The 24,663-nt window shown below is 57.2% G+C and overlaps 1 protein-coding gene across 2 annotated transcripts; it reads right to left on the bottom strand.

The window, feature by feature from the left end:
• Positions 1-380: 380 nt before the first annotated feature.
• KLHL22 (kelch like family member 22) lies at positions 381-23,178 on the bottom strand. Of its 2 annotated transcripts, none has more exons than XM_072952839.1 (7): positions 23,120-23,178; positions 20,349-20,614; positions 13,388-13,553; positions 10,836-11,554; positions 8,314-8,506; positions 2,697-2,930; positions 381-1,275 (listed from the first exon to the last, which is right to left on the bottom strand). In XM_072952839.1, exons 2-7 carry the CDS (start codon positions 20,573-20,575, stop codon positions 910-912), a joined length of 1,905 nt encoding a protein of 634 aa, XP_072808940.1. In that variant the 5' UTR covers positions 20,576-20,614; positions 23,120-23,178; the 3' UTR covers positions 381-909. The 2 variants fall into 2 exon arrangements, with proteins under 2 accessions (XP_072808940.1, XP_006219132.2); XM_006219070.4 differs by lacking the exon at positions 23,120-23,178 and adding an exon at positions 21,294-22,761.
• Between the last annotated feature and the right edge of the window lie 1,485 nt (positions 23,179-24,663).

Genomic DNA, 24,663 nt, shown 5'->3' on the forward strand with positions numbered 1-24,663 from the left:
TGTGCAGGACCCCAGCCTACCTGCCCGAGGATCCCACCCACTGCAGGAGCAAGGGCCTTGAGAGTCACCTGAAGGAAATGCAGGTCCCCCTACCCACCATGCACTCAGATCCAGGAGGTGGGCAGGCCCGGGCCCAGGTGGGGCTATCAGGAAGTGTCTCTCTCTCCATCCCCAAAGTTCAGAGAGATCTTCACCAGTGAAAGGGCTTACCCTGTCACCAGGGCGGGTGGGTGTCCTGGGGATGCCTCTAGCCTGGGGGCCAGCTCTCAGCCTCCCACTGCTTCCAGCAGCTCTGACTGGAAACCAGGCTCCTGAGGCTGTAGCCTGGAACAGGCTGTGAAAGGAAGTGAGGCCGGGGCCAAAGGAAAGCAGTGCACACCTGGGGTCAGATGATTTATTTCATTTATCAACAACACAGGGTCAGAAAAGCCCAGCCAGAGGGGATCTTCTCACTAAAACCAAATTTTGGCAAAGTGACTTTTCTCTGCCCCCTCAGGTCCCTGGGAACGTGCCATCCCTCCAGCCCCCAGCTGCTGCCTCCTGACTACAGGAGGGGTGAGATGTGCCTCAGGCCCCTTGCCAGGGGCCAGTCCCTAGGTCCCTTGGGAGAAGAGTGCCTTCTCAGCCCAGCAGGGACCAGGACCAGGGAGCGGGGAGGCCAGAACAGCTGGAGGCAGCACGCCCCTTCCTGGTGAGGAGAGGGCCCCACCCTAGGGTAATCCACAGCCCCAGACCTGCAGAGCCCCAAAAATACCTGCTGATGGGCAGTAAGAAGGAAGGGTGGCAGGAGCCTCGAGCCCATGGAGCCTGGGGTTGGGGTGAGCGCCACCCTGGGGTCAAGTGCTCAGCCAGGCCCCACTGCCCCCTGGGGGCTCCCATCACCCTTCCCCCCGACACCAGCCCGGGACCCTAATCCTCGCTGGAGTTGTCGAACTCCTCCCAGTCAGACACACTCATCACCTCGGAGGCGAAGTCCGGGTCGGCCTGGCTGCGGTCAGGGGTCCCTCGGGGTGGCTCAAGGAGCAGGGACCGGGGCAGGGTGAGCACGCAGGCCGCCAGGCCCGAGATGGAGTTGTCCAGCTGGGGCCCCTCCTCCCAGCAGTCCTTCTCCACATCGTAGATGTGCACGTAGCCCGTGCGGCTGCCCCGGTTGTGCGAGCGGCCGCCCAGCACGTAGATCCTGTTGTCCAGAACAGCGATGCCGGGCTCCCCGTGCCCCGCCGGGAGCGGGCAGACGGATGACCACTGTCCGGACGTGCAGCTGTAGCAGGCCACCTGCAAAGCAAGGCGGGAGTGAAGCCTGCTCAAGCCAGGCACTGGGTTCCCAGGAGGCTGAGAGACACAGTGGGGCCGTGGGCAAATGCACCCCTGGAGGAAGGAGGAAAGGCTTGGGCCCAGCCCCTCCACCAGCCTGTGGCCTGTCAGGCATGCAGGTATCTCTTCTGCTGGGGGACCCGGCTCATTCCTCCCGCCCCACCCCCAATGAAGTTGAAGATTTGCACCCCACGAAGGGAGGTGCAGGTAAAATGGTAAACAGGTGCTTGCTGACTAATGATGACCATCCACATTTTCCTGTCTTCAAATTGACCCCATACAGTGAACAAATACACGAGAAACGTCCAACCTACTAATAAGCCAAGAAATGCAAAATAAAATGTCAGAGACAAACTGTCAGCCGTTAACCAGCAGCAACAGGGAGGCAGGGGACAAAGCACAGGCCCCACGCTGGCGGAGGCGCACCGAGGCGTCTAAGACCGTGCGTTTGGCTGCCCAGCCAGGATCGCAACATGCAAGATTCCCAAGAGCCACATGGAGGCCGGCTGTCAACTCGGAGGCTACCACCCCTGGCTTTCTGGCTACGGAGGGAGGTGCCTGTGCCCGGCTCCCTGGGACCTTCTACTTTATGCAGAAAAGGGGCCCTGCAGACTGAGCAGGGGGTGCACGTGGGGTGGGGGAGTCAGCATGGGTGGTAGGGGGTGGACCCACTGGCTGCACAAGCCCCTGAAACAAAAGGGAAGGTGTGCCGGGGTGGGGCAGGGAGGACAAGCTGCCGCTGCCGGCTCAGCAGAGGAAGGGCCCTGAGCCAGGGAACGTGGAGGCTTCCAGAAGCTGAGAAGGGACTCGGGGCTGAGTCCCACAACCACAAGAAACTGAAATCCAGGTGGGGTGGCTATGGAGACAGTGTTAAACTGGACAACACACCCCACAAGAACAGAATGACGCTGAGACAACAGGGGGAACCATGCACAGGGAGGAGGAATGGAACCTGTGGCACACGGCCAGATTACAGGTGGTTTTCTTCACCCGTCTCCACTTGTGAAAGCTCTGCCTTGGGTTACAGTAACTTGACAATTAGTCTAATAATAATACAGGCAAGCAGAGCTGCTCTGCGTGGCGCTGATGGTGGACACGTCCATTTAGCCTGTGCTGCCGGGGGAGACCCTAACGTGAGCTCTGGACTCTGGGGGACCATGTGCCAAGGTAGGTTCATCCATCACAATGCTTACACCATCTGGTGGGGGTGCTGGGGGGCGGGCATACGGGAAATCTTGGCACTTCCTGCTCAGTCTGGCTGTGAACCTGAAACTGCTCTGAGAAATAAAGTCTACTGAAGGAAAAACCCATGTGGCAGTTACTTGTTGGCCAGGAGCCAGTGGACGGGATGGGAGCGCAGCCGGGTGGGCGGTGCTGCTCACCTGATGAACGTCCCTCCTGTAGCCCGCGTCATTGTTGCTGCCCCCGACCACGTACAGCTTGTCCAGGAGAGTAGCCATGCCATGCCATGCCCTCCGCACCGGCCCATCGGCCAGGCTGCACCAGGTGTCGCTGCCCGGGTCGTAGCAGTGCGTCTCTCTCAGGTAGTCCTCCCCGCGGCGACCGCAGGTGATGTACATCTTCCCGGCCAGAGCAGCACCTGCGTGGGCGTACACCTGCGGGGAGAGGACGGCGCCCAGGCCACTGCACCCACCACCCCCCACATCCTGACAGGAACGCTCCCTGGACCCTCACCAGACGGGCAGTGACGGCCACCCACCCCACCTCTGCCCAGTGGGGGACAACTCCAGCACCCGGAGATGACACTGAGCTCCCACAAGGGGAAGAACAGAATCTGACTCTTCTCTGCTCCCGAAGGAGACATCTGCTTGGGGTACCCAAAGAAAATCAAAGCATCGTCTTCAGGGAGTCCAACCCTGGACCCACGCCCAGGGGCCACCACCTCTCCCCAGCTCCCGAAGGCCAGCCAGTCCTCCAAGCCTGCTGACCCCACTTCCAAAATCTTTTCTTGTTTGCACGTAACTCCCAATGACTTGGTGAGCACAAAGGGAGATGTAAAACGGAAGAAGGATCTTTAGTTACGGGTATGTGGAGTGGGGATGGGAGGGATCTGGATCCTCCACTCACTGCACGGGGACAGGGAGCACCTCCTGGCTGCCCAGTCAGCCCCTACCACCCTAGCCCTCCTCTCTCAGAGCCACTCACTCACAGCCAGCCAGGCCCTCCCGCTGTGGCCGGGTGCTAGGGGCGTGGAGGCTCCAGGCCTGTTACCCAGGCAGAGGGTGGCACAGCCAGGGGCTGGAGAGGGGAAAGGGTGGAGGGCAGGGGACAGAGCAGGGGGCAGGACACACACCAGGGGAATGTTAGTCTTCTCCCATCAGGGCTGGGGATCTGGGGAGGCTTTTTAAATTTTTGTTTCAATTTTTTTGAAAAAAAGAATTTGGGGGTGGAGGGAGGTAATTGGGTTTATTTATTTATCAGAGGGACTGGGGTTTCGAACCCAAGACCTCATGCATGCTAGGCATGCACTTTGCCACTGAGCTATATACCCTCTCCCTGCGGCTGCTTTTCTACTTAAAGTTTTCATCCTGCGGTGAGTGTAGGTTCACAAGTAGCAGGAAGAAGTAACAGACCCCATGTGTCCTTCACCTCGACTCCCCAGCCCAGCGGTAAGAGCGTGTGTAATTCAGCACAGTGTCACCTCAGCTGACCTCGACCCAGTCAGGGCACAGGACACCTGTCTCCATGAGAAGCCTCCATGTTGCCATTTGCCATCACCCCTGCCCTCGTCCCTGGCCACCGCCAGCCGTCTTCCATGTCGTCCTCGAGTGTTACACAGACAGACTCACGTGCTGCGTGACCTTTGGAGACAGGTGTCTGCACCACCCAGGCTCGTCCACGTGGACATGTGCATCCTGGGTTCCTTACTGTGACCGGTGGTCCCCACCTGTGTCCCTGCCAGCCTGGTCAGCCCCTCACTGTGGGAGGACAGCTGAGGAGTTCCTGGTTTCTGGCTGTTCCCAGTAAATCCGCTGTGTTTGTGCACAGAGAGTTTTGTCTCTTGGGGGTAAATGCCCAGGACGGCTGAGTCACGTGGTAGCTGAAAGTTAGCTTTTTATTTCCTTCCTTATTTTTATCAAAGTGGAGCTGATTTAGTGTCGTGTTTGTTCTGGTGTGGAGCACAGCGATCCAGTTATACATACGTATATTCTTTCTCACATTCTTTTTCATTCTAGGTTATTATGAGCTGTTGTAGAGTTCCCTGCACTGTGCAAAGTCCTTGCTGTCTGTGAAAGTAAACTTTTTAGAGTTGCTGCCAGGCTCTCTCCCGGCGAGGCTGCACCACTCATGCCCACACCAGCACTGTGTCCGCCGTCTGGTCCCTCTGTGTCCCCACCAGCAGTGGACACCGTCACGTTTCTCAGTTCAGTCGTTCCAACGGGTGGTGTCCACACTGTGGCTTTTTCATTTGGCCAGTGACGGCGCACATCCCTGAGTATCCGGGCCGTGGCTGCACCCTCACCGTGGAAATGTCTCCGCAAGTCTTTTGCTGCCTTTTCTAGGTGTGTGTTTACTGACGAGTTTTGAGGCTTCTTTGGTGTGCAGTTTTGATGAAGTCCAACTTACCATTTCTTCTCTTTATGGCTTGAGCTCTGGGGGTCAAGCTGAAGCACACACTGCCGAGCCCTGGATGCAGGCAATTCCCTCTTTTTTCCCCTAAACGCTAGTTAGCTTTACATGAAGTCTGAAAGCTACAGTGAGTTACTTTTTTGTACAACGCGTCAGACTTGGGTGGACGTTCACTTTCTTGCCTGCAGACGTCCAGCTGCTCGGGTACTGTCTGTGGGAAGACCGTCCTCCGTTCAATTGCTTTTGTGTCTCTGTCAAAAGTCAGTGGGTGAGTTGCACGGGTCTGATTATGGGCTCTCCACTCTGGTCCACTGACCTCCCTGTCTGTCCCCCGCAAGACCATGGTCATAATGACTGTATCCAGCAAGTCTTAAAACCAGGTAGACGGAGCCCTCCTACTCTATGGTTTTCCAGAAGTATCTGAGGTGTTCTAGATCCTCTGCTTTTCTGCATAAATTCTAGAATCCCTCCTCCGTCTCCAAAAACTCTTACTGGGATAGCAACTGAGTCAAACATATCCATTTGAGAAAAATGTACATCTTCAAATCTTCCCACCTATTAACATGGAGCTGGGTCAAGGACACCTCTGGGCCCCAGGGCCACTCCCTCTGCCACTCTCTGTACCTCCCATCCCATCTCAGCCCTGCGTGGCCACATCTGTGTGTCTGGACTACGGTTTACTTAGCGATTTTTAAGTAGCCATCAGATTTCCCTAAACTTGGAAAACATCTGTGTATGTTGTAGGAAAGGTACAGAAACGTATAAACGATAAAGTGAAAAGCACCCAAATCGCTCCCCTCAGGTATGATCATCGTTAACATCTTTGCAGACTTCCTCCTAGACGTTTAGCGTAAACGTCTCTGTTTCGCGTGGTGGGTTCTGTGTGGGAGCGGACGCTCAGGCCGTCTTCTTCCGCTTACCGCCGGCGGTGGGCGCCTTCCCAGGAGACGCATGCGGCGTCCACGCAGAGGTGCCGGGTCTGTGCCGTCACCCGCTGCTGGGCGTTCTGTCCCTGCCGCTACACGCCCGGCTCGTCGTTTCTTTCAGAGGAAGGCGTCCAGTTCTCGTAACTGTGCGCCGGGCGGCCTTCTCGTGCGGACGCACACGCCCGCCTGTGACCCTGTCCTGCTCTCTTCCAGGCCTCCAGCAGCGCGGGGAACCTGGGCGTCCTCATCCCGGTGATCGCTGTGGTGAGTGTCCCCAGTCAGCATCTCGGAGCCCAGGGCACTGCCTGGTGTTCTCAGCAGGCCACGGGGACCCGGCTGTCGGGACTGTCCAGTGGGCCTGTGCCTGCTGTGGCCCCGCTGCCTCGTGCCTTCCTGTGTCCTCTGTGCCCGGCCCAACCCCCTCGGCGGGCTGACCGGGGCTTCATGTCCCTCGGGCGTGGCTCCCAGGTTCGTGGTCGGACTCGAACTCACCGTGCTCCTCCCGCCCACCCTGGGGCCTCTGACTCGGGCCGGGTGGCACCACATCCCTCCCCTCCCTGCACCCTACCTTGGTGGCTGAGAGCCTGTCTCCATTTCGTCCTGTCTTGGCCTGTGCCTCTCCTCCTGGGGCTGCCTGTCACTTCTCCCTGGCCTGGCGTCCCTGGCTGCCGGTCCTGAGCCAGGCCGTGTCATGTTAAGTTTTCCTCCATGATCCTCAAACATCCACTTAACCTGCCTTCTGATTGAGCCTCCATTGCCCCCCTCATCGTTGGAGTCCCAAGCACTTTCGTGTGTCCTGCAAGTGGAGCTCTGGGGCGGCTGACCCCAGGCTGCAGGTTGACCCCGCCCTTCTCCTGACAGCCCCCCGCCACAGCACAGGCCCTCATCACCTCTGCCTGGACCACCCGAGGGCCTGGGGCCTGTTTCCTGAAACCCCTTCTCTTCATGAGCACCCACTCCCGCCATATTTCCCCTTCCTCAGGATAAACTGGAAGCCTCTCCTGGCCTGGAAGGTCTGTCCTTGCTCTCCCAACGGCTGCGGTGCCCTGTGGAACGGTTTCACTGGCAGCTCCTTGACAATTGTCCCCAGTCAGTCCGTCCAATCCATCTGGCCCTAGCTGCTCCCCAAGCACCACTCAGCTCAGCCTGCAAGTCCCTCAACGGCACCCCCTGCACTGATCTGTTTAGTGGCTGAATGGTCTCTCTGCTAGGCTGTAAAGAGCATGGGGGGACCTGAGCCACTTTTTATCACCACTGGATCCCTAGGACTTGGTACATGGTAGGTGCTTAACACAGGGCTGCTGCACCAAGGACGGACAGAAAGGAACCTGGACACCAGGGAGCAGCCAGCTGCAGGCCGAGGCTGCCCCTCTGTGGCCACTCTGAGCAGTGCAGCCTCCCCACCTCGCCCTCAACCCTGGACAAAGAGCCCCTGAGCCCCACCCCGCCCCCCTCCCTGCCTGGATGGAGCCCACAGCCACCAGGTCTCAAGGACCCCCGTTTTCTCCAAGAAAAACCTGCCCCTTGCCCAAGAATGGGTTGGAATTATCCTCCAGAGGGGCTTCCTCCCCAGAGGCTGAGGACCAAGGGGCAGGTGGGCCTTCCCTGGCTGGGAGGACTGGCAGTGGGAACCCCTGGCCTGGTAAACCCTGTGGGTGTAGGGAGGAGTTGGCCTGTCAGAGGCCCCCAGGCTGGGGGAGGGGCGGGAGAGGAGGGGGGAAGGTTGGGGGGAGGGGAGGGGAGAGAGACAGGAGTTCAGGTGAGAGACAAGGCAGGAGCTCCTGACCAGGTCCCTGGCCAGGCCAGCGTGGTAGAGCCTGGGGCGCTCAGGATGCCCAGCAGTGCTCCAGCCCCTGGCTGAGGCTGAGGCCTGGGATGCACATGGGAACCCGCGAGACCCCCTCATGCCCTGGGATCTCGTGTCTGGTTTGGTCTGGGGGCCAGGGACCCGCACCCTGAGTCCAGAAGGTGAGAGGGCGCCTCCCCAGAGCACTGACTGGGTGCGGTGAGCACATTTTAAACATCTTCAAACTGGAACAAGCCAAAGTATTATGCACGAGGCACATAATTCCTTCTTAAAAACCTGAAAAATACAACCTCTGAAGTGTTTCTGGCTTCTCGAAGGCCCCACCCTCCAGGGGCCTGTGGGGGAGGTCGGAGGCCTCTCGGCGTCCCTCTGGTTTAACATCTCTGGACGCGTCCCAGCTCACCTCACGTGCTGAGGGACAGACGGGGGACACTGCAGGCTTAAAGCAGCTGCCTGGGGCCCAGGTGGCAAAGCCAGAAGGGGTGGAACCTGGGGGATGGGGTCTCTCCCCAGGTGCTGGGTTAACCTCAGGAGCCCCCGCCCCAATCTCAGGATGGAACATGTGGAGGGCTGTGGACTGACGCTGGGCCCGGTTCCCGGCCTCCCGCTTGCCCTGCACAGCTCGGTGAGGAACGGAATGTGGGTGGAGAAGGCCTCTGGGAGGGGCTCCCTCACCTCCCTCTTGAGCGGGGCCACATAAGCCCAGGAGTTGGTGGCAGGGTCGTAGCGCTCCACGGCACTCAGGTCATTGTGGTAGTCGCGGCCGGCCACAGCGTAGATGTGCTTGCCCACGACACACACACACAGGTCGGCGTGCTCCTGCTGCAGGGGCTGGATCTGGAACCAGCGGTTGTGCCTTGGATCGTACCTGGTGGGGACAGGGGGCCAGCATATCACGGACGCAAGCGCTAGCTCAGCGGGCCCGTACCTCCTGCTGTGCCCAGGAACCCGGCCCCTCCCTCCCCAGCTGCTCCTGATGCTGGAGCTCAAGCGCAAGTGTGTCCCCTGCACGCAGCCTTCTGGGTTCTGCCCAGGGCGCCAGGCTCTTCCAGGGGTAACTTCGTGGGCAGTTTCCAGGCCCCCAACTGTCTATCTTCCAAGCTGCCCCATGGCTGTCCCTACAGCCATGTCTCACCTGTCTCACCTTAAGGACCCCAAAGCCCCGCCCTCCATCAATGGTGTCCCTGTTTATGGCCTCTTGGCTGGACGGACAGAGTCGTCTCCAGCCGGTACTTCCTCACGTGTGGTCCAGGCCAGGCCAGGCCACAGCCCTGCCCACACTGGCATTTCAAAGGCATCCCCTAAGTGTCCTGGCCCATCCCCCAGCTCCCCAGCAGCTCCTCCTGGCTGTGGGTGCCTCCAGGAAGGGGGCTGGCTGGCTGGAGGAACAACCCGCCGGGCTAAGGGGCGGCAGGGGCGGGGGCGGGGGCAGGGCAACCTCCACACCCCTCTCAAGGGGACACAGCTGTCCCAAATCAGAGCCCTGCAGTCTCCTCTCCCTGTCAACCTGCGTGACAAAACCTCACGCCCAAGCACCTGGCATGGAGATGCCCCCCAGCCCTGCCCCCTTCTGCCTTCACAAGGCTTCACCTTCTCAACCCAGGTAACCTCAGCCGCTGCAGGGCGCCCAGCCACCACCTCGCGCATGCTCTTTTCACACTGCTGGTGCTGCCCACCCACCATGGCTGTTCACCTACCCTGCCCGGGACTACACGGGACAGCGCCCATCCCACCCACCCTCACCAGCCACGCCCCTGCTCACACCAGGACCCTCACACCTGAGCCTCGCAGCCAAGGCTCCTGAAAGCCCAGGGCCAGCCCCACCTTCCAGCAGCCAGCACCTGCCTCAGCTGGGCCCTCCCTGGGGGCCTCCCACTGCCCTTCCCCGACTCTCCAGGCCCCAGGTTGCCACTCTGCTGGGTACAAGGCAGGGGTGCTGAGTGGACACAGGTGACCACAAGCCCCAAGGGGCCAGGATTCATGAGCCCAAGGCCCACAGCCCACTCCCCAACTGCATCTGTCTGGCGCCCTGCCCAGCTTCCACCCATGCATCAGCTGCTGGGCATGCCTGCTCAACAGCCATGCACAACGGCAGCCTCCTGGTCAGGGCTCTATTTCCACAGAGATCAACTCCAAAAAAGATTTCTTTAGCTTTTGTCCCAAACACAAGTGAGACACCCTCAACCACCGCTAATTCCCACGCAGCACCCACTGCAGGCCAGGAACACAGGACCTTGGGCACTGGAGTGATGCCGCCTGCCTTGAAACAGAACCTGACCCTACCTGTGAAAAGGGAAGGGCAGAGGACCAGACTCTTAAATAAAAGTAAGGTCCACCTGGCAGTGTTGAGTCCACTGGGAGATGGATGAACCTTTCCCTCTACAGAGACAAGACCTGGGGCCTGCCCACCATCTTGTCAGTTGCTCTGCACCCTAGTCCACCTGGCCAAGTCTCACCAACCCCCACCGCAGGACCCAATCCTGGCCCCAAGATGTGATAGGGACGTGAAGGCAGTGGGCACCTGGCTCACAGCTGCCGGAAGCAGGTGGCAATCTCTCTCTGTGCTGCCACCTTTCAGCTTATAGGGGTTGGAAACTTCCCACAGGAGCCAAATCCTAAGAAACCCAAGCAGTGAGGGGTCTGCCCTACCTCCCTTGCTCTAGGCAGAGAAATGGATTTATGGGATCACGGCCTCCCCCCCAGGACCTCGTGCTCAGCACACGGCTGACGACAGGCCCAGGGGGCCTGGGGGAAATTCAGTAGGAGGCTCAGTACTGCCTGCAGACCTCTTCTGCTCTGCGCTGGAGGAGCAGGCCCACAGGCCGCCGCTGTCCTGGTCCTCTGGAGCCAGGAGAGCAGAGTCAGGCAGACAGGCGAAGGGAAGCCAGGAGGAGGGTGTGGGGGTAGAGGCTGGGTGAGGTGGAGAGATCTGGGCCCGTCCCCTCCTTCCCAGGCTAGAGCAGCCCCCACCCAGCCCCGGGGTGAGCTGCAGTGAGCAGGTCTGAGGGGAGGGGACAGGAGCAGGGTAGGTGCTCGGGCCGTCTGCACCACACTGCTGCGCCTTCCAGGGCCTCGGTCCACACAACAGCTGCAGCTGATTCAAGAGGCTGACTGCCCGGCCCACGGGACCATGTCTGGCCGGAGCTGCTCCCCAGGTTGCTACCTGGGCCCGTGCTGCCCGGCTGAAGGGGCCCTACCTCCAGCACCGGGACTCAGCGCGGAAGCCCTGGACGTTGTTGTCGCCTCCGATCAGGTACACAAAGTTGTTGAGCACAGCGATGCCCTGGTTGGACATGCGGGGTGCCAGGGAGGCAGTGAAGTGCTTCCACTCGCCCAGCAGCGGGTTCAGATACTTGGCCTGGTCACTGAGGACAGTGGACGGTGTGGAATGGATGCCCCCGAAGCCCACGACACACTGGAAGTCTGACCGCAGCTCAGTCTGTGGGCCCTGCAGGCTGGGCTGTAGGCTCTCGTTGCGGTGGTAGGTGAGGGCAGCGGCCACCGTGTCCCGCAGCGGGCTGGGGTCCAGCCTGTCATGCAGGCGCTGCAGGACTTCGGCCTCCATGAGGGGGAAGCGCACGGTCTCCAGGAGCTTTGGGGGCTCATGCAGCGGGAGCCGGTCAGCCTGCACCTGCTCGGGCGGGTAGTGGTAGAGCAGTGCGCCCTCGTACACCTCTGTCTCGCAGGACACCTCCAGGCGGTTGCTGCTCAGCAGCGAGTACACCTTCTCCAGGGGCAGCTGGCGGTACTTGTCAGTCCGTGAGAAGGCGACGAAGTTTTTGAGGATGTAGGCATCCAGCTGCTCTGTCAGGCGGCTCAGGTCAAAGAGCTCGGCCAGCCGGTAGACGTCCAGGATGTTGTCCTCATCCACCCAGGGTGTGAGGAAGTCACAGCAGAAGTGGATGATTTCCGGGATCTGTGGACAGAAAAGACCCATCAGACCTGAGGCAGAGCACGGAGGCGGGCCCGGTGCTCACAGGCTGGCATCCTCTGCCACTGGCCCAGCTCACACCCAACCCTTCCCTTCTCTGCCCTGGAGGCTGGCTGCCTTCTCCCTGACACACAGGGGACACCCGGGGCTCACCACACCCTGACAAGGCTTAAATCCCAGCTCCAAGCTTTAGTTTTCTCATCCACAAAACAGGGATAAAGTGGAGAGGAACCACCTGGCCCAGGGCGGACCCCCGACGAGCGTCAGCCGCCTTTAGATCCAAAGCACTGGAACCCAACAGGAAGCAGCACCTGGACCGCATCCGCCCCTCCCGAAGCTCTCCCGGGGCCTCTAGAAGACACCTAGCTCCTTTTTCCTGCCACGACCCCCACAACTGCACGCCCAGCGAACCACCAGGCACCCCAGGAGAAGGCCCTGACCCACCTCCCGCTCAGAACTGCCTGCAGCGTGCTCCGAGACCACACCCGGCACCCACCCTGCACCTGACCCAGACCTCCTGAGCAGCTGGAGGGCATCCTGCCTGGGTGGAGGCCCACTGGACTCCCCAGAGTGTGGGGCACCCAGCTGGCCTTCTCTGCATGCAGAAGGGCTGGGCAGGGTGGTGCAAGGACCACACACAGGTGAGAGCTGAGGACTGGGCCGCAGGGTCAGCACAGCCTGGGATTAGGTGACCAAAGCAAGGCACAGGGAAGCCAGGGAAGGGTCCGGGCAGGCTGCCCAGGATTGCTAAGTTCTGCAGGATTTTAGAATTTTTCACAATGGGACTCCCTCCCCTACCCAGGACCACCAACAAACAAATCATCACGTGTAGAGTAAGTCAGCTGAACTTCAAGCTTATTAATAAATGCTTAAAATCTTTTTATTTTTCCTGATTCAAGACATTTGGTGCTTGCCAGGTGACAATGAGGGCTGATGGAGGCCTTCAAAGTGCTAGGTGTGTGTCTGCCCCGCCAGGAATGTCCCTATCGCGCTGCTCTTTTAGGTCCTGGAAGTCTCACCTGACCATCCACTCCTCCCTTAGCAGTGCTTCTGCTTGGCCTCCTCTGCCTAAAATACCACCCCGATCTCTCATGGGCCAGGATCCTGAACACCGGCCCTGGCCGCAGGTGAGAGCCAGCAGCCCTGAATGGGCCCTGGAGCAGCTCCTGCTCCCTGGGGCTGTCCTGTCCAGAGTCTTGCCCCTGTTGTCTGAGCAGCAGGGCCTCCGGTGGAGGCTCAGAGAAAGGAACTCATTCACTTGGGGTGACCCAGGGGCCAAGATTCAGACCCACGCCCTGGGGACAGCATGAAAGGCACAGCACATTGGGGGCAGGCCACCAACAGGCATTGGCTATATGAACAAACATGACCTGGCAGGCCTGCGGGCTTGGAGCTGACATGCCAAGTGAAACCTGCTTTAAAAACAACATTGCATAGAAGCCCAGTGTGTTCAAAATAAACCAAAACACAGCCGGGCTGCTGGAGGTGAACAGAGTTCACCTCCCTCCCGTGTGTCCTAAGAGCACTGCTGCCGCGAGCTACGCGGGAGACAGCAGGGCTCTGAGCTATGAGGGCCACCCTGGCTCAGCTCCACCTGCCCACTTGCCGCTGTGACGGCATAGGGGGCTGCGGGGCCCCCCAGAGTCACCCTATCTTCTGAAATCTAAGTCACACTGTCAGAGCCTCAGAAAGCTCCCTAATTCTGTAGGAAAACTAGCACTCAAAGTTCAGTGACAAAGAGGCCCTGGCACCACTGCCCAGCGGCACCGGGGAGACCCGCCTGGGCCTGGGTTTGCCAGCTCAGTCTGGGAGCCTCACCTGAAGCTGGCAGGCGGCGACCAGCGTCTCCTGGACGTTGCTCAGGCTGAGCTCCAGCTCGGATGTGTATATGAAATGCAAGATCTGACACATGGCATTGTAGGACACGCCATGGATCAGAACCTCTTCCTGCTCCATCTCCTTCAAGCCCCCAGCAAACATGCCCCTGCAAAGACAGGACAGGTGGAGTTACACCCACGGGGACACCAGCCCTGCCACAGAGCAGCGGCCCACAGGGCAGGAGCGGGAGGACCGGACGCTGGTTTGTGCTCTGGGTCAGCCCTCGGGAGATGCCCACAAGCTGCTGGGGGCAGGGACCACATCAGGCTGGCTCCCCGCTGCACCCATTAGCATGACTCCTGGACCATCGCAGCCCAGGGCACGCTGTGAAAGGGGGAATGAGCGGGAAACAGTGAAACGCACGAGCTCAGCACGGACTGAAGGGCCAGAACCGCTCACAGAGCTGGTGTAGCCGCAGCTAAGGAGGTGACGAGATTCCTACGTACATGGAGCTTAATGCCAGACAGGACAGCAGACGCGGAAACAGGCATTTCAGGCTGTGGAAATGCTGGGAAGGACAGCGGCAGGGCAATCTGGTTGAGGGGGGCCCGGCTGGGGAGGGGAGCAGGGGGAGAGTGATGGTAGGGCGGGCCCACAGCAAGGACCTGAGAGGGCACCGGAGGATCCAGGCCCTCGGCTGGAGGGTGGTGCAGCAGCTGTGCGGACCAGACTTGGGAGCAGTGGGTGCAAGAGGGCAGCAGGCGTCCCATCCTGGCACCGCCAGTGCGGGGTGCCAGGGGACACCCAGCGGAGATGGTGACCTTAGTCAGGTGTCTGCAGGGAAGAGGCTGGCGGCTATGGGAGGCATCGGGGCTGAAATGAGACAGCAACACGGAGATGATGGGAGAGTGGCTATTTTTATATTGTTTATATTCTGGCTAGGTCACACACACACACACATGAAACACAGGAAAGGGTGAAAGTCTCACTTCTTCCTCTGCTCTGGCCACCAGTCCCCCTCCCCAGGGAGGCACCATCCTGGGAGGCAGGCACATGCCTAGTTCTGCTTGTGGCTTTGACTCCACAGTACACCCTAGCAGGGGCTGTAATCAGGACACACAGCGCCCCCTTCTGTCAAGGTGACCGCACTGATTCAGCCCCTCATGCTGGGGTCCACCTGGGTTACCATCACCTCCCATCATCTGCCCAATGGACGGTCCTGCCCTGTGAACTCTGTTGGTATGAACGGAAGGATTCATTCCAGGATGGAACGTGCTGGACGAAGGGGTCTGTACACTCACGCTGGGACAGCACTGCCGCCGCAGTCACGGATGCCCCCGGGGTTGGGGGCGGGTGCCTGCTCCACACCCTCAGAACCCAGAGACTCCAGCCCAGCCACCCCGAGGAGAGGGAGAAGCTGCGTGACCAACTGGACAGGACCTGTCTGTTGTCACAGGCTTAGGAGCCGTCTGGACATTCTTTTCTAAACAGTCCAGACGCTGTGCCCGTTTTCTGTCGGACTCTGTCTCATCAATTTAAAGAAGCTTGTTTCCTCCTGGATGAGTTGAATTTCTTTCTTTAGCTTGAATCTTGTGAGTTTATGATGCTGTCAGCCATGCAGAAGTTTGCAGACTTTGAATAAGAACTTACCGTTTTCTTTTTTGCCTGTGAATTTTGTGTCAAACCTAGAAAGGCTCTCTCCTTCCGAGATGTCCTTAAAAACATTTCCTCTCGTTTTTTCATTTCATCTTTCACAACTAAAATTGTCAATCCACCTGAAATTCATCTTGGGGCAGGTGTGAAGCAGGGGTCCAGCTTTGCCTGTTTCCAGATGGCGCCCGGGGACGCACCTTCACTCCAAAGTTCCGGACAGTCTGTGTCTGCTTCCAGGCTTCCCGTCCTTTCCCAGAATGCTCTGGGCTCTGAGCACCGCAGCCGTTTCAGCCGCCGCAGCTTCATGGTGTGGGCAGCCAGTCCACTTTTGTTACCTGGTGCTCAACAAGCTCCTCGCCCTTGCTTGCCTTTTAAAGTCTAGACTTCAGAACCACTATGTGCAGGGAACCCTCTTGGCATTTTCACTGGGACCACATTGCACACCTAGACTGGGGTGGAGAGCTGGTACCTGTGTCGTGGGCGTGGTGGGCCTTCCTGTGGCCAAGCCAGCCTCTGGGTCTCCTGGCGGTCTTGCAGGGCCAACTCCCCACAGACCTACTCGGGCAGGCACGTCACTCCACACTCAGCCCCTCGGGGAGCTTTCCCAGGTCCAGATGGCTCTCCTGCACTCTGCTGGTGGTGCTGTGCCTGCAGGGTGTGACCCGACCACACCGACAGCAGAGGGGGGGACCGCAATGCTGGCATGCTGATCACCCCCGAGCAGGAAGCGGGTGACAGATCAACTCAGCTGCGTTTAATCATCTTAAGAAAGGACCCACACATCTTGAAGACCTTAACCAGATCCTGAGTGAGGGGGGAGTGAGGAGATGTAAGACATTTTGCGGATAATTAAGAATATCCAAGTATGAACTTAATATCAGAAAAAATTATGGAATGACTATAAATTTTCTTAAGACTGATAATGGTATCGTAGATATTCTGGAGAAGATCCTTATTCTCAGAGGTGCACTGACGTATTTCAAGATAAACTGTCGTATTTCACAACTTACTCGGAAGTGAACACACATGGCAAAATGGAAACAGCGGATGACCTGGGCGCAAGGCACAGGGGGACCCGTCTTTCATCTCTTCTGTAGGACTGACATCTTTCAAAGTCAGTTAGGGAGGAAAAAAAGGCCAGAAGAAAAATAAAACATATATCCATTCCTCTTTTTTTTTTTGCTCTTAACCCAAAGTGGATGTTTAATATTTTATGATATTTTTACCACTTTTCGATAATTCTGAAATTACGCCAAAATAAAAACATAAGCTGGAAAAAGATTTTTAGTAATGTTCATACCTCAACACCCATTAAGATGGCCAGTATCAGAAAAGCAGAAAACAGCAAGTGTTGGTGGGATGTGGAGAAACGGAACCTTTGTGCGCTGCTGGTGGGAATGGAATTTGTTGCAGCTATTCTGGAAAATAGTATGGAGATTTCTCAAAAAATTAAAAACAGAATTGCCATATGATGCAATAATTCCACTTCTAAGTATATACTCACAAGAACTGAAAGCAGGGTCTCGAAGAGATATTTGTACACCCACATTCATGGCAGCATTATTCACAACAGCCAAGAGGGGGAAGAACCAGAGTCCACCAACCAATGAAGGAAAAGCAGAATGCAGCGCATACAAACAACGGAGTATCACTGAGCCTTACAAAGGACGGGGATTCTGAGGCAACAACACGGATGAACCTTGGGGACACTGTGCTAACCGAAAGAAGGCAGTCACCAAAGGACAAATTTTGCATGACCCCACTTATATGAGGCCCCTGGCGCAGTCAAGTTCATAGAGACAGAGGGGAATGGGGGCTGCCAGGGGCGGGGAGGAGGGGGTGGGGGATGCTTAGTGGGTACCATTTCAGTTTTACACGATGAGAAAGTTCTGAAGATTGGATGCTCAAGAATGTGAACATAATTAACACTACTGAGCCATACACTTAAAAATGGTTGAGGATAAATTTTATGTTTTTTAAAATCAAAATTAATTAAAAAAAAAAGGATGTTCACCAAGTGCCCACCAGCAGGGCAACAACCGTGTGAGGGGAAGGCACACTGACCACAGAGCACAAGGCCCCCTCTACCGCCAGGATGTCACAGCCACATGTCACAAAAGCAAGCAAGCAGCCTCTGACTTAAGGTGGGGACAGCATTTCCTGTGTCAGCTTGTTCCAGCCCTCAAACCCCCGCCCAAAGCCTGAGGCCAGGTGTCTCATCCAACTGGAGAAAGACTGTGTCTGTGCCTTCTGTGATGTTCTGTCCCCACACCGGGCCTAGGTCAGGACCCGAAGTCCCAACACCATGATATTTCCAAAGCCAAATGTATAAAGACCCACACAGCACGGTGGAAAAAAGAAAAGCAGTCTCATTATCAGTTCAGGGTGGGTTTCATGGCTTGATCAATTTGCGCCAAACTTATATTTTTAAAAAATGGGCGGGGGGAGGGCAGCGGGTATACCTCAGCAGTAGAGTGTGTACTTAACATGCACAAGGTCCTGGGTTCAATCCCCAGTACCTCCAAAACTTAAAAAAATAAAAAACCAGGGTTGGGAGGGTATAGATCAGTGATAGAGTGTGTGCTTAGCAGGCACAAGGTCCTGGGTTCAACCCCCAGCACCTCCATTCAAACAGTAAGTAAGTAAACAAAGCTTATTTAAAAAAACCCCCAAAACCTGGCGACATTGGAGAACCTAACTCCTACCCCCTCAGCCCCCACCTCAAAGATAAAACGACTGGACACACTGGACAGCCATCCACAAACAAAACAGTTCTAGGAGGACACTCTGGAGGTTTTAGCAACACAGGGAACAAAACAAAACCACCCTGAGTCTCAGCTTTGAGGGTGTGAGAATTCCAAACCAGGAGACAGAACGGATGAAGAGGGCTGACCAGCTACCGCGGGCGCAGCAGGTGGGGCGGGCAGGGGTACAGAGGTGCTTTCAGATTTCTTCTTATTTAGAAAGGGCTTCAGCTGCAGGAATGACACTGGACATTATCACACGCCCACCATGTGTCTGGATGGCCACCTGCCAGGTTGCCGAGCGCTGACAGATGCCTCACATCAGAGAAAGGGTTCCTAACTTGGAACCAGCCATCCTTCCAAGAACAAGGCCCAGCAGGCGGGGGTCCCCCTGAGCACCTCACCCTGTCACCCACAACGAGCTGCAGCCTCCTGTGTGCTGGCCGCACCCTGCACAGCAGACGAGGGCTGCCACCCGACCCTGCACCGGGCCGCTCAGGACTCCACTGCAGGGCCTGGCCGCGCACCCCCCACAGCCCCCTTCACCCTTGTCCACATTAGCGAGGGAAAGGCGGCACCCGCACTGCCCCTGAGGAATGGCAGTGTGACAGTGTCAGGATGGCCTGCGGGGAGAGGAGACCCCCGAGGGCTTCAAGGGTGCGTCCAGGAGGCCCTGAGTGGGGAGGACCCCAGTGCTGAACCTTCTGGCCCCAAGTCCTCCCCACAGCCCTGTCCCACCCACGGGCCTGCCTGTTTCCCAAAGCCTGTACAGGCAGAAACCCCCACACATGGAAGGGACACTGCTGTCCCTGCACACGTCTGCCCCAAGGTGGCACTGACCACTGGGTCACACACCCCATGAACTCCTGGGGAACAGGAAGCACTTAAACCATAAAGAAATGTTTTGCTCAACAGTTCCTAGAACAAAAAAGTGAGAAGTACAACCAAGACTTGAAGACAAAACAACCAAACAGAACGGGAGCTGAAACAGAGGGTCTCGGGCTCGGAGCTCTGCTCAGCCCTGCCAGCAGCCGCTGGGGGGACTCGTGCCACCAGCTCTGCCCAAGGTGCCCCATGCTGGGCTGAGTCACACAGGAGAAGGGCCCCTCAAGGAGGGTGGGAAGCCGGGACTCCGAGGGGTGAGACGATGTGACTAGGACATGGGTGGCCAAGAAAGGGAGCAAACAGGGGCAACCGTGCACATCGCGAGGCTGCGGAGACGGCACATGTTTGGTACTGAGCACCGCCTCGCTCACAGAGGTCCCAAGAGGTGCCCTGGGCTGTGTGGGCTTACTGCCCATTACAGAAATGCTGTAGGGGGGCGACTAAGGCATAAACTGTCACAATGTCTTCCAAAAAAGGTGTGTGCTACAAAGGCAGAGAAAGCAAATGTGGCCAAATGGTGACAAGTGGTGTCCAGGTGGTCACGATACTGTTCTTTCAACGTTGCCGTGGATTTGAAATGCTTTTTAATGAAATGATGGGAAACCAGAGTACAGTAGAAGAAAATCTCAGAGTTAAAATGTCAGGTTATTTGTCATTATTAGGTCGTCATTTAAAAGTGAGGTTCCTTTCCACTTCTGTCCCAGCAGTAAAGCTACAGGATGGGGCAGTCACTGGTTCTCTTCCGCTCTGTTCTCCTCAGTGGGCAGGAGCCAAGAGAAGTCACTGTTCTGGGACCAAAGTAAGCATTTCCAGAAAAGGGAAGGTATTGTTTTTAAGTTTCCCCATTAAATGTGGGCAGTTCTGTTAGTGTAACTCTCTCATCAGTAGATGGGAAAACCTCACTGATAAAATGAAGCTGCGTGTTTGTGCCGGCGCACAGACTGACTAGGTTCATGAAGTCTGTCCACTCTGTTCCTGTGGCAAAGCAATGGGGTAGGCCTAGCACAGAATGCAACTGCTATCAAAGCTGTTTTATACCAGGAGTGGGAGGGTATGCTCACTGGTAGAGAGCGTGCTTAACATACACAGGTCCTGGGTTCAATCCCCAGTCCCTCCACTAAACCTAATTACATCTCCCCCACCAAAAAAAATTGTTTTATATCTTTAGAGTGTCTTATTAAAGTGTAGATTTATTTCTTAAGATGTGGGTGATAAGAATTTTAAGGATTTACATAATGCTCCAAAAGCCCTTACAATACTTCTAAGAAAAGGATTTTTAAAAATTGGTTTCCGTATGTACTCGACTTCTTAAAACTTTCCTATAGCTGAAACACCAGGATTTATCTGCAGGGTTGCAGAGAGATAATCCTGCCTTAAACAGACTGAAACAAAGTAGAAAGAAAATCTGTTTCACACTGACATACTGAACTTACAGCAGAAAATTAATTTCCTAAAATGCAGTATTACAAGTAAAGCTGAACACATTGTCTTTGAAAGAAAAGGGGAAAAGACGACATGCCCTAGAGCTAGGACAGCTGATAGAAAAACATACCCTGAGACCCCTGTCACAGTGAGCAGCGGGAGGAGCCCAGGGTGAGCCCACCGGCCGGTGGAGGTCAGTGCTGACAGGTCCACCTAGCAGAGCTGGCACCACTCACGGCCTTATTGTGCGGACTCACCGGAAGTAATCACAGGACGCAGCCAGCAGGATGCGATGGGCCTCGATGTGTCTCCCCTCCACCACCAGGACGACGTCGAAGAGGATGCCGCTGTCCCGGAGAGCCAGCAGCCCCCGGAGCAGGGCCTGTGAGTGCTGTGCGCTCCGGTAGGTGTTGCTGACGCAGTGCGGGTGGGAGGGCTGCGTGGGCAACTTGCAGAGCTGGGCGAACTCCTGCTCCTCCGCCATCCTGACCGCAACTCCGGACCTCAGCACCGCGGCTGTCAGCTGGCAGGGCACATGGCAGGGGACTGAGCCTGGGAGGCAGCACCGGCAGGTCACCGTGCTCGCTCCTGTCCCTCTCTCCGCTCACCTGTGGTCCCGAATCTGCTAAGTCCCTCTCCCCTCCCACCACTGTCCAAATCAGGGGCCTCTTCGTCCTGATGGGTGTCCCTTCATTGCCAAGATTCTTCTCTCCATTTTATCTCCTTCCACATCCCGTGAACAGAAGGGTTCTGGAGACAGACCGCCTGCGGTTGGTCCCCTACCCAGCAGAGACTCACTGCATGCCTAACCCGCATGTCATCAGGCTCAGCTGGGAAAAGCGAAATACAAGCCCCCAGCCCCTTGGGACATCCTAGAATTCCTAAAGGACCAGAGAGAAGCACCAGCACAGACTAGTGCTCCCTCTGCTACTGGGAGAGAACACTGCGTTCCCCTACACAGGAAAGGATGCAAAAATTGACAGCAGGTCCAAGGGGCCGTGGAGGGGAGGGTTTTAAGCCCTGCCTTCTCTGACCAAGATTCTGAGTCAAGTACATTTGAGATTGTCTGCATCGTGCTTTAAACTCAAGCATACTTTCTAATGATTGAGTCAGTATGTTCAAAAAAGGCAAACAGATTTGAAAAGGGGCCTCAGAAACCCAGTTAGTAAAACCAACTATTGCAAACACATCTTAGAACCAACCAGAAATGACAGTGGACAGCTGGCTGCTCGGGGTCGGGGGCACCAAGCTGCGGGGCCCGGCTGCTCCCTCTCCTGGCCACAGCACCACCTGCCAGCGAGGCACCTGCCACAGGCTGTGAACGTCTGCCCTCCCCAACTCATGTCCCTCCATTATCCCCCTGTCAATGTGTTCTTCAATTCCTACTGAACCATTACGGGGAAAAATATGAAAAACAGATTCTACTGTAAAACAAAAACTGTATTATGAAACTTAGCTTTGCCTCCCACTTATGACCCCCGACCAGATCCTGTCCCAGAAAAAACTACTTTCCCACTGCTGTTCCAGGTGGCATCTACGCTTTTGCAGGCAAATCTCTAAAACTACATTCCCCTCCTTATTAACTTTTGTACATGATAATTTCACATCCTCCCCTCAGTCGAAGGTATAGATAACTATTTTATTTAACCAGTTCTTTTCAGAGAGACAGCTGGGTTTCCTCTAATTGTTTGCTATTGCCAACATTTTTGCACTTAAAGTCATTTAGCTTTGCCATATATGCAGCAGTTATCTAAGGAAAATTTCCTAGACACAGGCTGCTGGATCATTTCAATCTGAATGTATAGCTGACATTTTAACAGCTATTGCCAAGTCACCCTCCTTAGAGGTTGTACCAATTTATTCTCCTACCAGCAAAGTGTGAGACTGGATTCCAACCACTGTCTAGCACACCAATAGCTCCCTTTTCAATCTTTGCTGACTTCACACACAAAGAACAGCCTTTCACAGTGTAACTTCCTTTTGGTAATTGACAAATTTTCAAAATATGAAAAGTTAAGTGAAATGCTGCAGATCCTTTGTAATCCCTGCCTATGCCTCCCTGGCACCCTCGACCACCTATTCATTTTCCACGGGTTGCTCTACCATGAAGCCCTTCCATAGATTAAGCTCCCTCCGGCCCCATGACATTCCTGATTCTGGTCTTCACAAGCAAGTCTGTGTTCAGTGCTGCTCAGAGCCTTAGAGGGAGCAGGAAGGCATCTGGTCCCAAGTAGGTACAAAGGGAAGGACATAAAATGAATTTTCCTTAACTCATGGATGACAAAGCCGGACACATTTCTGCAGAACGTTCAACTCAACGCTATCTACTGAGTAGGCATCCCCGTCCTCTGCAAAGCCCCAAACACTGTCTGCCCTCCACGAAGCCCAATCCTTGGCAGCACGAAGCAAGCAGGTCCGCAACAAAGGGAACGGGGGTCCCACTTCCCAGAGGGCGGCCTACGCCAGTGCGGGCTGGGATGCGCCCCGGAGCATCTGGGCTCGCAGGCCGGAGCAGGGCTAGGAGGCGCCCCGCGGCGGGGCCGGGATTGGGAGCAGGCGGACCGGCAGCGGGCGCTCCGGGACGAGTCGTCGCACTGACAGCGCGGCCTCGGGGTCCGTCCAGGTCCGTCCCGGCGGCGCGCAGGGGCCCAGCCGGGCGGGCCGAGGTCCAAGGTCGCGCCAGGGGGACGGCCTCTCGACCCACCGCCTGTTGCAGGGCCGCCCGCGCGGCGCTGGGGTCGCGGCCCCGAAGGACGCGCGCGGACTGCAGGCGACACGTCCGTCCAGGGCCAGGACGCCGGCGTTCCCACGGCCGCGCAGCTCCCGCCCAGTCGCGCCCGGGGGTCCCGCCCGCCGCCCGCCGCCACGTCAGGCCGCAGGAGAGCCCCAGGCCGCCGTCCCCGCCCCGCCCCGCCTGCGGCCGGACGGCGCCCCAAGCCACCCCCACGCCTGCCCCGCGCGCCCGCCCGGCCCGGCCCCTGCCCCCGCCCCGCGCGGGAATCTCCGCCGGCCCGCGCTCGTCGCTCACCTCGCGCCGCGGCAAGCGGAGGCCGCACTCCCGTGGGCGGGGCGGGCGCGCGGGGCGGGCCCTCGGCGCGTCACGTGGGAGCGCCGCGCAGGCGCGGGGACGCGAGCGGGGGCGGGGCCCAGGCGGAGGGCGGGACGGGCGGTAGGCGTGGTCTGAGCGGGACGGCGCGGCGCGGCGCGGCTCTGCCTCCCAGCTGTTCTTGGCTCCCAAGCCCGCGCAGCTGAACCGATAAATAGTGAAGACGTGAAGGAATGCCTTCTGGCGAGGGTCGCGCCCTATAAATCCCTTTCCTCCTTCCTCCCCTCGGTCCCTCCCTCGCGGCCTCAGGCGTCTCCCGACCCCTGCTGGCAGGGACGTAAACATGGCCTGTGTGAACAGGTGTTTTCCTGCTCATCGAGGTTTTGGAGTAAATCCGCTTGCCAGCCCGCAGCTGGGTCCCAGCGGTCCAGGAAGCTCTTGCGTTCATTTTTCTCCGCCTGACCCTAAGAGGACCCCATCCTCCGAGGCTCATACGTGACGGCCGCGTCCGGAGGGTGGGGAGCTGGGGGGGAGGATGTAACTGGAGAAAGCTCTTGGTTTAAAAAAAAAAAAAGGTAGGGGAACGTGAAAGAGGGAGAAAGTAAATGCAAAAGAAGCATTGTCCTGCCTGAGCTCAGACAGCTTCGTGAGGCTCCAGACAGGACTAGGAGATAGGACCTGCCACTGGGAGGGGAGGTTCCCAATGGGAGAGGCCTTCCAGGAGACTTTCTGGAAGTGGTGACCCCCGCTCCCCGCCAGTAGCATAACTGATGAGGACTTTTGGGGAGCGGGAAAAGCATTCCAGGACACTTGTCAGCAAAGGCATGGAAGCCAGATCCAGCCAAGCGAGAAGTCAGCAGGCCGTCAGGAGTCTCTGAGCCTGAAGGGAGAGTTAAAGTTAAGACCTGGCCATCTGAAGATGGATGTGGCCCTGAGGGTACTCTTTGGTCTAGGCCAGCAGATTCCAGCCGGGATTGCAGAGGCTGGACTGGAGAGGGCAGCAGGGAAGCTGTGGCCTCAGGTGGGCAGAGGGTGAGGACAAAGGGCAGTGCTGGCTGGAAACCTGGGTAGAAGGCAGGTTCCGCAGTAAGGGTGAGTGATGGCAGAGGAAGGGTGAGCCCAAGAGATTGTAGGGCACAGTGGGGTTACCCTAGTCTTAAGGAGACTGGAGCAAGAGAAGGTTTGGGGAAAGACAAGGCCCACCATGGCCCCAGGGAGGTAAGGAGGCTGCAGGTGTCCAGCTTAGGATCGTTCAGGGTGGGGGGTCAGGCTGGAGGAGGTCCTGGGCATATCATGCACTTCGGATGGAGGTGATATGCGGGGAGAGAGCTGGGTACAGTACGTGCAGAGCACATGGGTTCTGGGGGTGGGGGATGGGGGGAGTAATCTCAAAGGCCCAATGGAGTGGGGGAGAGGGGAGGCCTTTCTTTGGAGTGGCAGAAGCCAGTCTGTGGTGACTAAGATGTAAAAAGAGGTGAGAATTGACTATATTTTAAAAAGAAAAGGAAAGAAAGGAAGTGAGGACA

The sequence above is a fragment of the Vicugna pacos genome, chromosome 32 (genome assembly GCF_048564905.1).
Source record: "Vicugna pacos chromosome 32, VicPac4, whole genome shotgun sequence".
NCBI lineage: Eukaryota > Metazoa > Chordata > Mammalia > Artiodactyla > Camelidae > Vicugna > Vicugna pacos.

What these genes read in the sequence shown, in the direction of transcription:
- KLHL22 (XM_006219070.4), bottom strand. Translation starts at nt 21,434, where the DNA reads ATGAGTTGGGGAGGGCAGACGTTCACAGCCTGTGGCAGGTGCCTCGCT. An exon ending in GCTGTCCACTGTCATTTCTG is followed by an intron (nt 20,615 to 21,293) that starts GTTGGTTCTAAG and finishes GTGCCCTGCCAG; the next exon opens with CTGACAGCCGCGGTGCTGAG. An exon ending in ACAGGAGGGACGTTCATCAG is followed by an intron (nt 1,276 to 2,696) that starts GTGAGCAGCACC and finishes CTTGCTTTGCAG; the next exon opens with GTGGCCTGCTACAGCTGCAC.